At 53.1% G+C, this 13,339-nt stretch overlaps 2 protein-coding genes across 2 annotated transcripts in view; one reads left to right on the forward strand and one right to left on the reverse strand.

Annotated features, from left to right (window-relative positions):
* LIPG (lipase G, endothelial type) lies at positions 1–10,024 on the reverse strand. The gene is made up of 10 exons (XM_068177398.1): positions 9,879–10,024; positions 9,591–9,763; positions 8,420–8,599; positions 7,723–7,834; positions 6,374–6,598; positions 5,726–5,968; positions 5,120–5,240; positions 4,311–4,529; positions 3,168–3,260; positions 1–1,581 (listed from the first exon to the last, which is right to left on the reverse strand). Exons 1-10 carry the CDS (start codon positions 9,964–9,966, stop codon positions 1,560–1,562), a joined length of 1,476 nt encoding a protein of 491 aa, XP_068033499.1. The 5' UTR covers positions 9,967–10,024; the 3' UTR covers positions 1–1,559.
* The window catches only part of RPL17 (ribosomal protein L17), a 26,361-nt gene continuing 19,629 nt past the window's right edge, over positions 6,608–13,339 (forward strand). The window contains exon 1 of the mRNA XM_068177405.1: positions 6,608–6,629. The gene's annotated coding sequence lies outside the window, so the exon portion shown is untranslated. The remainder of the gene's footprint in view (positions 6,630–13,339) is intronic.

A 13,339-nucleotide genomic window follows, 5' to 3' on the forward strand; every position in this document is an offset into this window, starting at 1 on the left:
TGATTTTTACAAAGCCCTTTATTTTTGATCTCAAGGCCCATAAAAACTGTTACTCAAAACCAAAATGTTTTAAATTTTACATATGTACAATATGAGAAATAAATTATGTTTTAAGTCATACAAAAACCACAATATACAAATAGGGCTTTGAAACTTCTCTAAGTATGGCATGGCAACAACACACAGATACTTACCAAAGGCTTCCGTTTTTGAAGTCTTTGCATAAAACCATGAAAAAAAATATCCCCAAATGTGCTTGCTTTGGTTAGAGTGAAGCTCTACAAAAACTGAAGAGATTTGCAGGCCTCAGAAGGACTTGCTAAGACTTCAGAACTCAGTGCACCACCTGGCAACACCATTTTTGAGATTGCCTTTCTGCATGCCAAAAGCTCAATGGTTGTTATACCAATTCTCCTTCCAGAAAGAAAGAAAGAAAAAAGGAAAAAGAAACAAAAGAAAAAAGCAAGCAACCAAAACAAAACCTATTTCACCAACTGACAAAGGCCCGCTCTGCTGCAGCAAACAGGACAGCTGCAGAGTCTGTCCAACTCGAAGCCAAGCCAAGATCACCTGGGACAAGGGAATCCAGCTGGGGTGTTGTGACAATGGAGGGCAGGATGTTTGGCACTCAAAAATAAGGTCTTAATTATGCATTGGTACTACAACAGCTTCTGAGCAGAGGGGAGCACATTCTCAGAGATTAAAAGGAGTGGTGCAAAGCTCTCCTGAGGCAGCGCAGTCCACTGCCTTCCTCCATCCCCGTGGTCAGAACAAGGACAGCTTCTCTCTGCCCCTTAAAAAGGGATCCCCACGTGGGACAGGGCGGCCCCACTGCGGACACTGACCAGGCAGTGAGGAGCAGCTGCCACCACCACCACCTGCACCGTGTCCTGCCCCAGGCAGGCACAGGGAGGACACAGCTCTGCCGTCTCATCGGGCCATATGTCAGGCAAACAGACATTTCAGTATCAGAACGGATTATTTTTAAGGCAAGCAAAGGTCAACTTGAAGTTAAGTGGCATTGTGCTTATCCCCAGCCTTTCCCTGGACAACCCCACACACCTGACTTGTGCTGGTCTCACCTTCCCACAGCCCACAGTGCTACAGGACCATGGTAACCCCTACCCTAGGTGCTAATTTGTTCTTGGCAGCTCTGTCACCCACAGTCTGACGGGCAGTTAGCGTGGTTATTTGTCTTCTCAACTCCACTGGCAGGCAGACCAGAAGATCATTGCTGAGGTCTCAGTCGGTGAAGATCTCATCCTTAGTCCTGGTTAATGGGAGCAGGGAACGGAAAATGCAGTGTGTAACAGGTCAAGGTAAGGTTAAATGCACAAACCAGGCTCCTTGGGAAAGGGAAAATGGAGTTTTAGTTATTCTAGGTCTAGGACCATGGTTCATCAATTGCTCCTCAGTTTCTTGCATCCAATCCAAGATGTTTTGTCCTGAAGAGCTAGTTTCTTTAAGTGCTACCAAGCCAGGTTTCTCCCAGAGCATCTTGCCACCTGTGTGGTCTTCATGCATCTAGGTTGCTTGGTTGTGAGTCTTTAGGGAAGCCTTCAGAGCAGATTTGACACAGACCTGGGGAAAACAGAGAGCAAAAAAGACACCCAGTTAAATGCAGAAGTTAAGAGGAATAATGAGGGATTTCTAAGAACTCATGGAATGCCAAGAACAGGTTTGGACAGCACAGGCTGGCGTTTTATTCTGCAAAAGCTGCACTTTGCCCAGTAGCTACTCGGTGAGAGCCTGCAGCAGACATTATGCAGGCTGCAAGCAGAAATTACAGGGCTTGAGCTAGACCCTGCCTGTGCAGCTCCATTTGGGATGGACAGATGTTTGCAGGCTCAGTCTCTGAGGAGGGAACTATAACATTGTACTGACTTGGCAGAAAGAGAGCGCTGAACAGCAAGTAATCACTCATGATTTCTGGAAGGAAGGATCATTTCCTAGAAAAAATGGTGTGCTGGAGCTGAGCTCAGCTCCTCCGCCTCATGCACAAGCTGCACTGCACGAGAAAGCAGGAAGGGCACATCTGCCAGTAATTCAGTTTTATGGGGGTTACCAAGTAGCATATCAAAACAGCTTTTTATTGTACCTGCAGGAATGTTTACTCGATCTTTCGAGACTCGTGGCAGAGCAACAAGTTCTTGCACAGGGGTTTCATTCACAGAATTGTTTACTACCGTGCATAGCACAGCTTGCTAGTTTCTGCCAAACCTGGAATGGGACCAGCTCGCATTTCTGAGCTGAGTTCTGCTGCCCAGGAAGGCTGTGCAGAGCTTGACTTCCACGAGGCTGTGCTAGCCCTAACAAGCACTTTGTGCTCTGGATTTGAAGTGACAAAGCTCCAAGTCTACAAACTGAAATTTAAGAGAGGGCAAAAGGTTGGGCTGAATCCAAAGGAAAGTATCATTTAGGCAAATGAACAGGAATTCATTCAAAACATGACCAGAGGCATCGCGGCAATCAGGTTGTCACTGCTGGGACCAGACTTTCTGGAAGTCATGCTCTGAGGGTTGTTCTGTGTGTCAGGGAAATCCCCCAGAGGCTAAGCAAGGCCGAGCTGCTTTGGCAGTGTCAGAGTCGGCACTCTCCTGAACCAGAGGAGATCAGCAGGCCTGGAGATGAAGCTATAAGAGTCAGGGCTGTAACACCAAGGCAAGTCCTCACCTGAGTCTTCCTCATGCTGTTGAGCTCAAACTTTAACCAGGGGATTTCTTGGCAGCTCAAGGTCTTCCACCAGACTTTGAGGCAATGAGGCAATGCCCTGCACTTCTCCCAGCTTCCCCCTGTTTTACAGGGCACTTGATAAATGACTCTTAGTTACCTTTCCACTATTGCACAGATCGGGGGCATTGGTGGCACCTCACTTTAGCACCTACCACAATTAGGAGCAAGGACCGCGATACACCCTTTTGGCAGTAAACATGCAAAGGTACAAGATGACAATCCAAGGTCAGAAGGGAGAATAATATCACCTACTTAGCAATAGATATGGCAGACATGAAAATTAAGTCTGATAGATAAGAAATCCTAGCCTAAGATTCACAGCTATTTTGAAAGAAAAAGAGGTATCAGGAGTCAAAAAAAACAAAGAGAAGGTACCACTCATCCCAGCCAAGCCACTTGCATCATACAGAATTTCTCTTGACTGATTTCCATACCTTTTCTGCCATTCCTCTGTGCACTTCACAAACCAGAGCTCTTTGCCAGGAGATATCCTGGTTAGCTGGGAGTCCTCCACACAGAAAGCAAACCTAGGAGGAGGAGGAGGAATCAGAAGTCAAGGTACTTGCTGTCTCCATGTTTAGCAATTAACAAGTAATACGGACTGCAGGATTACTCTAGGACAAGTTGTTTGATTAGACATCCATCCCACAGAACATCTTGATACACCATCAGCCCCTTGAGTAGCTGTTTTATTTCCCACTTCAATATTTTAACTGGGGGTCTTTGCTTCTGCTACCCCTATGTTTCATAGAAGCCAGGATGCAGAGTACCTTACAGACGACAGGTGATGCTTATTTAAAGCACTGAGAAATGTGGTAAATCGCCAGATTTTGACAGATCTGGGTTACCTTCAGAACAACATTAACAGAAGATGTGGGAGTGCTGTGCTACACGCTTGGGAACTTTTAACCATCTTTGGATGCTCATGTAACTTTCCATTTGCAGAGAATCATAAAATCAGAGAATGGTTTGGGAGGGATGGGACCTTAAAAATCATCCCTGCATGGTAGAGAACCTTCCGCTAGAATTCTATGGTCAATTCTATGATCCAGGGATATGGGTTGGGTTTAGAGAGGCCCTTAAAAATCACCTAGTTCCAGCTCCCCTGCCAGATCCCAGAAGGAGCAATGCAGTGCTTGAGGGGTTGGTGTCACCATGTTGCTGTTTGCAGTTTTAGGTCCTGCTGGTTGTGCCAAATCAGCACATTAAGCCTGTAAATAACAGCCATGACCATCCATGTTTCAGTACTTTTGGTGCTCAGTACTTTAACGCTACAGGTACAATCTAAACCAGCTTGAAGCACATTAATTAGTCCCCACTGGATCTCACAGTATCAAAACAAAGCAGAAGAATACCCCAAATCTGCTCTGTGATGACCAGTTTTGCTTAAAGCCTGTTTGCAGCCTCGTGCTGGACAGTAACCTGCTCTCCCTACACCACGAGGGAGCAATAGCTGGTGACACCAAAAAGGAAGGCAGCTCAGGATACCAACTACATTCAAAACACTGGCTTTTTTTTTCCTCGGCTCTGAGTTGAAGTTTCAGGACAGTTCTCATGCAGCCTAGAACACCCATTACCTCTGTTGTGTTTCCCCAGATTTCACACGTATTCGTCTGATGTGGAGCTCCTGGGAGGAATTCACAGGCCTGTACCAGTAGCTCTTGAGCTCTTTCCACAGATCATACCACGACTGAGATGTCCCTTCCCAGGTGAGCTTTATTTTCAGAAGTTCACCCATGTCCTCCTCAGTATAGACCAGGAAGGTGTTCGTAGCATTTAGGCCAATTAGATCAAGCCTGGAAGAGAGGCAGAGACTTGGCATTTTTTCCTCATAGAAGCATGCCAGAGGCTCCTTTGCTCCATGCCAGGAGTTTAACAGAGCCCCTGCAGCTTATCAAGTGCTGCACATTCAACTGTCACCAGTTAATTACTGATTACACTGACGGGAGCTCAGATAGCTGGTTCCACACAACACAGTGTGTACTTAGCTTGGCCAGCCTTCCATAGCTTAAAGGTGGGTTTTGTGCCTGGTCTTTCTTTTGGGAGAGGCTAAATGAGGTCAGCAGTGCCTCCAGAGACATTTCAGACTACGTCCAAATGGTGGAGGGCAAAAACAAACCAACCAACCAAAAAAAACCACACACACTAAAAAGCAATGAGCCATGAAGGCTAACATGGGACTGGGCACATTAAAGTGTTCTCAATTCATCCAGTAATAAATTATAATTAAGCTACTGAATGAAAAGCTTTTTTGGAAAGGTGATGAAGTAAGGCTTCTAGGCTGGGATGCAATGCCAGTGTTAGCAGAAGAAAAAGAATTCTGCCATCCTGTGTAGTTCCTGTGGCCTTCATACTTGGGTAAAAACACAAAAAGCAGATTACTTACATTTCTAAAGAGAGGGGCTCAGAGTCCCCATTGGTGCCATGGAGGGTGACAGAGAAGGTGGGATCAGCCTCTCCCAAGCCCTTGTAGCTGAAGACGTGCATTTTCATCTGGTAGTGGTAGACTGGAGAGAAAGGGGAGAGCAGAGATGGAACCAGCTGTGCTGAAAGAAATGTTGCTCAGCACCACTCTGTGTGAAATAGTGTTGGCTAGCAAAGGCCAGACCCTTCCTTTAGTGAGACAGCACTGACCACTTTTTCCTGCCCTTACTGATTAGAAATTTGAGTTTTCCACAACAACAGCAGCAGGCCCACCCTGGGGATGGCTCCCCAGGCCTTACATTCCTCTGAGGCTGAGTTTTGCAAGCACGGCAGGTGGACTGCAGCCCTGCTCAAAAGGCAGGGTGTTGCTGTGGGTGGATTCCGCAGGGAGGAAGGAGCACAGGGATGGCACAGCACAGCAGTGCAGCCGGTGCCAGCGGAACACCGACGCCTGCAGCTGCGTGGCCTTGGGGAGATGTGCTCCTCCGCCTCTGCCTCCTTCCCAACACCGACTCTGGGAGGCTGCTCCCACAGGGAGGCTGTGCTGCTCCTGGGAGGGGGAGCATACCTTTGAAGGGCATGTCAGCCCTGGTTTTCAGGTACATCTTGCTGTTCCTCTTGTGCCGGATCCTGCGGGCATTGTAGCCGATGCCGTTGCAGCGGTTCTTGCGGCAGCTCAGGCAGATGCCCTTCTTGAAGCGACTGGAATCGGTGCACTGAAATGCGAAGCTCTGCTTGTCCTGGTTCACCAGGGAGTCCACGAAGAGGTGCACAGACCGCTCGTGCTCACATTTAACAACTTCACCAATTGCTAGAGAGGCAGAGTTGCAAGGGGATACACTTGATTGAAGCAGCTGTCACCCCAGTAGCCCATAAGATAAAGTGAGCTATGCCTTTCTGCAGCCCAGTATGAGCTGAGTGGGGTCAAACTTGAACAGTTTTCCAACAGCAGCAATTCAGGAGGTTAGTGGGAGATGCTCATTTAGTCCCTCCCATGAAGAGCTTTAAGAGGATCCTAGTCCCAGCATAAGACCACAGATTATGATCAGGTGTTGGAGTGAGAATGTGCTTCATTGTTAAAAGCATCTATAGTTTCTAGCAACTATCTCCAGAAGTACAGACAGTTTAGAAGGAAAAAATGGTTTTCTTTCCACCAACCCAAATCTATTTGTGAGAAGTCTACACTGACCACAGGCAAAAGGTAAAGAGAACTTACTCCCATAGGCAATGGCTCCCAAGACATCACTTAGGCCACAGCCAGGCTGGAAGTCTCCCCCGTTGGGATAGATGTCAAGGTGGCCCACAGGCATCTGGATCCCAATGCTAACACCCAGTGTTTCCCTGGTGTAGGTGTGAAGGACGTCCACAAAGTTGGCATCATCAGGGGAGAGGCGCCTGCTGGGGTCCACTCCTTCAAACATGGGGCCAGCAGGATCCAAGCCTGGAGTCAGAGACAGAACACAAGGGGCCAGGTAAGAAACTGGGCTGTTTCACAGAGAATATAGCCAGAAGCCTGCTGCTGGCAGGTCTCCTCACCAGCTGATACACAGACAGTCCCAGCCTCATTGCTGGTACTGTCCCTCAAGATGTCTTCACCACAGGCTCACTGAGGAACCAAATAAAGATGTCCCACTCCACTTTTGGGGCAATACAACCCAATGGCAGCACCATGATCACGTTGCCTGTTGGAAGCAAAGAGCCTTCACCAGGTGATGGTGAAAAGATGATTCAAGAGGCAGCTCCAAACACCAGAAGAGGTTTAACACCCCAGGGACAGCTGTCAGCCAAAGCTGCCTCAGTGACATTTAGTCTGTTTTCAGACTGCACATATGGAGGGACTAACACAATTTAAGCAGCAGCCAAGAAATACCTGCATCTGCGATCCCATGATGGGTTTGGGATGCTCTATTAACCCTTGAGCCTCACCCCCAGCCAGAAGCTGCACTCCAGAGCATTTCTACAACTTGACTGTTGGGTGATTTTTTTTTCCCCCCAATTAACTAAATACAGACATTTGTTGCCTGGCTATATGGAATTCTCACTGCCAGTGTCACATGTAAATCCTTAATGCAACTCCTTGTACTATGCCCTAAGTTCTCACGTGTTGAAGTCAGCTTTCCTCTGGAGCTGGAAGCAAACTCTTCAGATATTTCCAGAATGAGGGTTTAGAGTTGATTTTTTTTTTTTTTTAATCAGACACCCTGTGGGACAAACAGCACCCAAAAGCTCTCACTTCCATTAGCTTATGCGCTATAATTACAAAAACACTATCACCCAGAGGAATAGCATTTGGATAGTAAGAGCTTGAGCTGGACTTGTTTTGAACCCACATTTAAATTCAAACAAAGCCAGGACCAGTTTGTCCTGGGTAAAGTTTTTTCACTGAAGCCTTGCTATAATTGATGTGAAGAGACCTGTGCTTTCCACTGCTGCCACAAGTAGAAAACTTGTCATTTCTGGAAGAATAACACCAAAACAACATTGTAGCAACATAGGAAACGAGCCTCTTCAGGGAAACTCACTTCCAGGAAGGACAGGGGAGAAACTGCTTAAAAAGCCACTTGCCTGTAATTCTGCCTATAGTGCCATGGACGTGGTTACCAGCAAAGCCAGCCACGTGGGCACCCAGGCTGTACCCAATCAGGTGGACATTCTCAAGCTTGAAGAGGGGGTTTTCCTGCAAGGAAAAGAAAATACGAGAGTTTGATCCCCTCTCTTTCATGGCATCTGGTGCTGCTTCTGTCTGCAGGAATACAATATCCAGTTATGAGAAGGGATTGGAGGGAGGGGGCAGATAAGCACGCTTCATTTTGTATTTCATCTAAACAAGTGGAACGGTTTGGATGGCACTCATGGTTTACCCGTGTTCCAGCCCCAATTATGATATTCTTTATCACCAAGAATAAAAGTTTCCCCTGGGAGCTGCCCTGGCCTCAGGTGCCAAGTGCAGCACCATGGACCTCTCCTCTTCCCCCGCCCTCCTGCCGGGCCAGTGCTGGCTCCGAACACCCAACTCCCGAGCCCACATTGCTCAGGCAGCACTCCCAAATCTGAGCTGCACTTCAGCACCCCTGACCCGAGCACACCACCAGGCAGCATCTCCAGGAGGCAGGGCAGCAGCACTGCAGCTATGAGCCATCACCTGGCCAAGCCCTGGGCTGGGTGTTACAGCACAGCCTGCCCTGCTGGTGAACGCTCTGCAGCCTTGTGCAACAGTCCCTCACCGAGCATTACAACAGAGGCTGCTCTTAGCTTGCACTACCTGTAACCAGTCAAGCAACCTCGCTATGGTTTTTCCAACAATCTGCGTGTTGTTCACGGCATCGGTGTAGAGCTGGTGGGCAAGAGAGAGCCAGTCCACCACGACCACGTTGGCATCCTTCTCCCTCTCCTGCAGAGCGGACACCAAGCTGTCAAGCCAGGTTTCGAACATGCCACTCATCTAGAAAGAGATTCAGGTGTCAGTTTCCAGCTTGCAGGACCAAGATGACACATCCACAGTCTAGATATTTGCATGTCATTTACATTTGCTGCTCCAGCTGCATGCTGCTCCTCTGCAAGCCCCACTACCTCTCAGCAATGCAGTAAGAGCATGCATGCAACAGAGTAAGAAAAACAGGTTTTGAGAGACTCTGGCTGTAATTACCCACTTGCCTTCTAGGGCAGGAGGGAGAGGCATTCGTTACGTGCCACCTTATCTTAACTTTTTCTCAAGAGTTTCAGAAATTCTGATGGATTGCAAAATTATTCACCAGACGTGGCAGTGTGGTTTGCACAAGCCCTGGCAGAGCTGATAAGCACCCTGGTGCCACACACTCAGCCTCATCAAATGCAGAATTAAAACCTTGATAAAGTCTGCGTGCCCACTTGTTTCTTTATCAAGGAGCGCACAGAGCAGACGTCAGGATTGGGCACTCAGCTACGATTACAGAAGGGCTACACACGTGCCTGTCAAGTCAAGTGTCACATTCATAGTGGTCAGTCACTTGGATTTTAGTGTCATGTTCACATTATACAGCTAGGAAGTGATCTTGAGAAGTTATGAATGAGTTGGGTGATTTCAGAGTTTCTAAGCCTGACTCCAAACACTTTGCTCCAGAGATCTCAATAGAGGTGCATCTTTTATGAGACCATTGTGCTCAGAACATGAAAAGTTTTCCCAAATTCCTATATTAACAGAATTCTAAAATGGTTTGGGTAGGAAAAGGACCTTAAAGATTGTCTAGTTTGAACTCCCCTGCCACCGACAGAGACATCTTCCACTAGACCGGGTTGCTCAAATTGCCATCCAGCCCAGCCTTGAACACCTTCAGGGATGAGGCAGTCACAGAAATTCCTGAAAATAAATATTCTGGAGACACAGCCCATTTGCAGGGCAGTTTGCTCTCTCTGAGTGGGCACACTAAGCATTGCCCAGGATTCTTCACACTTACCGTCCAGCCGTGAATGATGAAGAAGGTTTTAGCTGTCACGTTGAACTTGCAGTCCTCCAAGCACTGGTGCTGGCCGATGGCGAGCGTGCAACCATCCTCACCGGCGTCCGGCGAGGAGCGGAGACCGAACTTCACCCGCGCCTTCTGCGCCGGCACACGCTCCGCGCTGCCATCTGCGAGCCAGCGGGAGAGAAGGGTCAGCAAAGCGCCTCGGGACCCGCCTGCCCCGCCGGGGCACGGGCCCGCTCGGCGGCTCCCCCGGTCCCGCGTGGGACCGCGCTCACCCACCTCCAGCCGCGGGCAGCGCCGCGTCCGCGCCCCGCGCCGCGACGCAACAGGACACGGCGCTGCACAGCAGGAGGAAGAGCCTCCTCATGGCTCGGGAGGACGGCCGGACGGAGGGCTGGAGCGGGGAAGGGATGAATGGATGGACACACGCTCGGACGGACGCGCGGCGGCGGCGGCGCCGCTTTAACAGCGGCACCATGGGGGCGGGGCCAGCCCGCCGCTCCTATTGGTCACGCCTTCCGTGACGTCACGCACAGTATGAATGGGAGGCCACGCCCCGCGTGGGCGGGTCCCCGGGGGTCCCCAGCGCTGGCACCCCCAGGGGCACAGGGGACATGTGGGGGGGGTTGGTGGGGGTCACAGGGACCCCCAGGGGCACAGGGGACATGTGGGGGCTTGGTGGGGGTCACAGGGACCCCCAGGGGCACAGGGGACATGTTGGGGCTTGGCGGGGGTCACAGGGACCCCGAGGGGCACAGGGGATATGTGGGGGGCTTGGTGGGGGTCACAGGGACCCCCAGGGGCACAGGGGACATGTTGGGGCTTGGCGGGGGTCACAGGGACCCCCAGGGGCACAGGGGACATGTGGGGGCTTGGCGGGGGTCACAGGGACCCCCAGGGGCACAGGGGACATGTGGGGGGGTTGGTGGGGGTCACAGGGACCCCCAGGGACACAGGGGACATGTGGGGGGTTGGTGGGGGTCACAGGGACCCCCAGGGACCCCCAGGGGACATGTGGGGGGCTTGGTGGGGGTCACAGGGACCCCCAGGGACACAGGGGACATGTGGGGGGGTTGGTGGGGGTCACAGGGACCCCGAGGGCACAGGGGACATGTGGGGGGGTTGGTGGGGGTCACAGGGACCCCGAGGGCACAGGGGACATGTGGGGGGGGTTGGTGGGGGTCACAGGGACCCCCAGGGGCACAGGGGACATGTGGGGGGGTTGGTGGGGGTCACAGGGACCCCCAGGGGCACAGGGGACATGTGGGGGGGTTGGTGGGGGTCACAGGGACCCCGAGGGCACAGGGGACATGTGGGGGGGTTGGTGGGGGTCACAGGGACCCCCAGGGACACAGGGGACATGTGGGGGGCTTGGCGGGGGTCACAGGGACCCCCAGGGACACAGGGGACATGTGGGGGGGTTGGTGGGGGTCACAGGGACCCCCAGGGACACAGGGGACATGTGGGGGGGTTGGTGGGGGTCACAGGGACCCCCAGGGACACAGGGGACATGTGGGGGGTTGGTGGGGGTCACAGGGACCCCGAGGGCACAGGGGACATGTGGGGGGGTTGGTGGGGGTCACAGGGACCCCCAGGGACACAGGGGACATGTGGGGGGTTGGTGGGGGTCACAGGGACCCCGAGGGCACAGGGGACATGTGGGGGGTTGGTGGGGGTCACAGGGACCCCCAGGGACACAGGGGACATGTGGGGGGCTTGGCGGGGATCACAGGGACCCCCAGGGGCACAGGGGACATGTGGGGGGGTTGGTGGGGGTCACAGGGACCCCCAGGGACACAGGGGACATGTGGGGGGGTTGGTGGGGTCACAGGGACCCCCAGGGGCACAGGGGACATGTGGGGGCTTTGGGGGGTCACAGGGACCCCGAGGGGCACAGGGGACATGTGGGGGGCTTGGCGGGGGTCACAGGGACCCCCAGGGACACAGGGGACATGTGGGGGGGTTGGTGGGGGTCACAGGGACCCCCAGGGACACAGGGGACATGTGGGGGGTTGGTGGGGGTCACAGGGACCCCGAGGGCACAGGGGACATGTGGGGGGGTTGGTGGGGGTCACAGGGACCCCCAGGGACACAGGGGACATGTGGGGGGTTGGTGGGGGTCACAGGGACCCCGAGGGCACAGGGGACATGTGGGGGGTTGGTGGGGGTCACAGGGACCCCCAGGGACACAGGGGACATGTGGGGGGCTTGGCGGGGATCACAGGGACCCCCAGGGGCACAGGGGACATGTGGGGGGGTTGGTGGGGGTCACAGGGACCCCCAGGGACACAGGGGACATGTGGGGGGGTTGGTGGGGGTCACAGGGACCCCCAGGGGCACAGGGGACATGTGGGGGCTTGGCGGGGGGTCACAGGGACCCCCAGGGACACAGGGGACATGTGGGGGCTTGGCGGGGGTCACAGGGACCCCCAGGGACACAGGGGACATGTGGGGGGCTTGGCGGGGGTCACAGGGACCCCCAGGGACACAGGGGACATGTGGGGGGGTTGGTGGGGGTCACAGGGACCCCCAGGGACACAGGGGACATGTGGGGGGTTGGTGGGGTCACAGGGACCCCCAGGGGCACAGGGGACATGTGGGGCTTGGCGGGGGTCACAGGGACCCCAGGGGCACAGGGGACATGTGGGGGCTTGGCGGGGGTCACAGGGACCCCCAGGGGCACAGGGGACATGTGGGGGCTTTGGGGGGTCACAGGGACCCCCAGGGGCACAGGGGACATGTGGGGGCTTGGCGGGGGTCACAGGGACCCCCAGGGGCACAGGGGACATGTGGGGGCTTGGCGGGGGTCACAGGGACCCCCAGGGGCACAGGGACATGTGGGGGCTTGGCGGGGGTCACAGGGACCCCCAGGGGCACAGGGGACATGTGGGGGGTTGGCGGGGGTCACAGGGACCCCAGGGGCACAGGGGACATGTGGGGGGGTTGGCGGGGGTCACAGGGACCCCCAGGGGCACAGGGGACATGTGGGGGGGGTTTGTGGGTCTCCCCGGGGGTCCCCAGCGCTGGCAACCCGAGGGGCACAGGGCACACGCAGCCCTGCGTGGAGACTCTCTCAGCTGTGCTGACCCCTCATGCTGTGGTCCCACATGCCAGTGGGGTCTCGGCTTTCCATCTGCACCCGTGGGAATCCCCAGAACTTCGCCACTTGGGCTTTCTGGACCTAACAAGCACAAAACGCTTCCCGAAGGGCATTGCCCAACTCGCGGCCCACCACCTTCTGCAGTACGTTATTGATATCATAAATAATTTTGGACTCAAAAATAAACCATTTATTTCTACTTTTTTATTACTTATATATTTACCAATTGCTGATGTGTGATAAGTTATTTCACTTTATACTGCAGCTGTCTCACCACACTGTAAGAACAGGTCGTGCTCTGGGACACATGATTTTCCTGCTCTCTTTTTCATCCCCTTCCTCAGACCCGTGGCCCCTCTTTCTCTCCAAACTCACAGAAGAAAGCACAAAGCTTTCACAAAAGGAAGGAAGGAAGGAAGGAAGGAAGGAAGGAAGGAAGGAAGGAAGGAAGGAAGGAAGGAAGGAAGGAAGGAAGGAAGGAAGGAAGGAAGGAAGGAAGGAAGGAAGGAAGGAAGGAAGGAAGGAAGGAAGGAAGGAAGGAAGGAAGGAAGGAAGGAAGGAAGGAAGGAAGGAAGGAAGGAAGGAAGGAAGGAAGGAAGGAAGGAAGGAAGGAAGGAAGGAAGGAAGGAAGGAAGGAAGG

The sequence above is a fragment of the Anomalospiza imberbis genome, chromosome Z, assembly GCF_031753505.1.
Source record: "Anomalospiza imberbis isolate Cuckoo-Finch-1a 21T00152 chromosome Z, ASM3175350v1, whole genome shotgun sequence".
NCBI lineage: Eukaryota > Metazoa > Chordata > Aves > Passeriformes > Viduidae > Anomalospiza > Anomalospiza imberbis.

Bases quoted from the DNA above. Each gene is read 5' to 3' on its own strand.
- LIPG (XM_068177398.1), bottom strand. From the start codon at position 9,966: ATGAGGAGGCTCTTCCTCCTGCTGTGCAGCGCCGTGTCCTGTTGCGTC. The intron at 5,241-5,725 runs GTATGCTCCCCC...CTTTCTCTCCAG, and splicing joins GGCTGACATGCCCTTCAAAG to TCTACCACTACCAGATGAAA. The intron at 4,530-5,119 runs GTAAGTAATCTG...CCTCTCTTCCAG, and splicing joins GAGCCCCTCTCTTTAGAAAT to GCTTGATCTAATTGGCCTAA.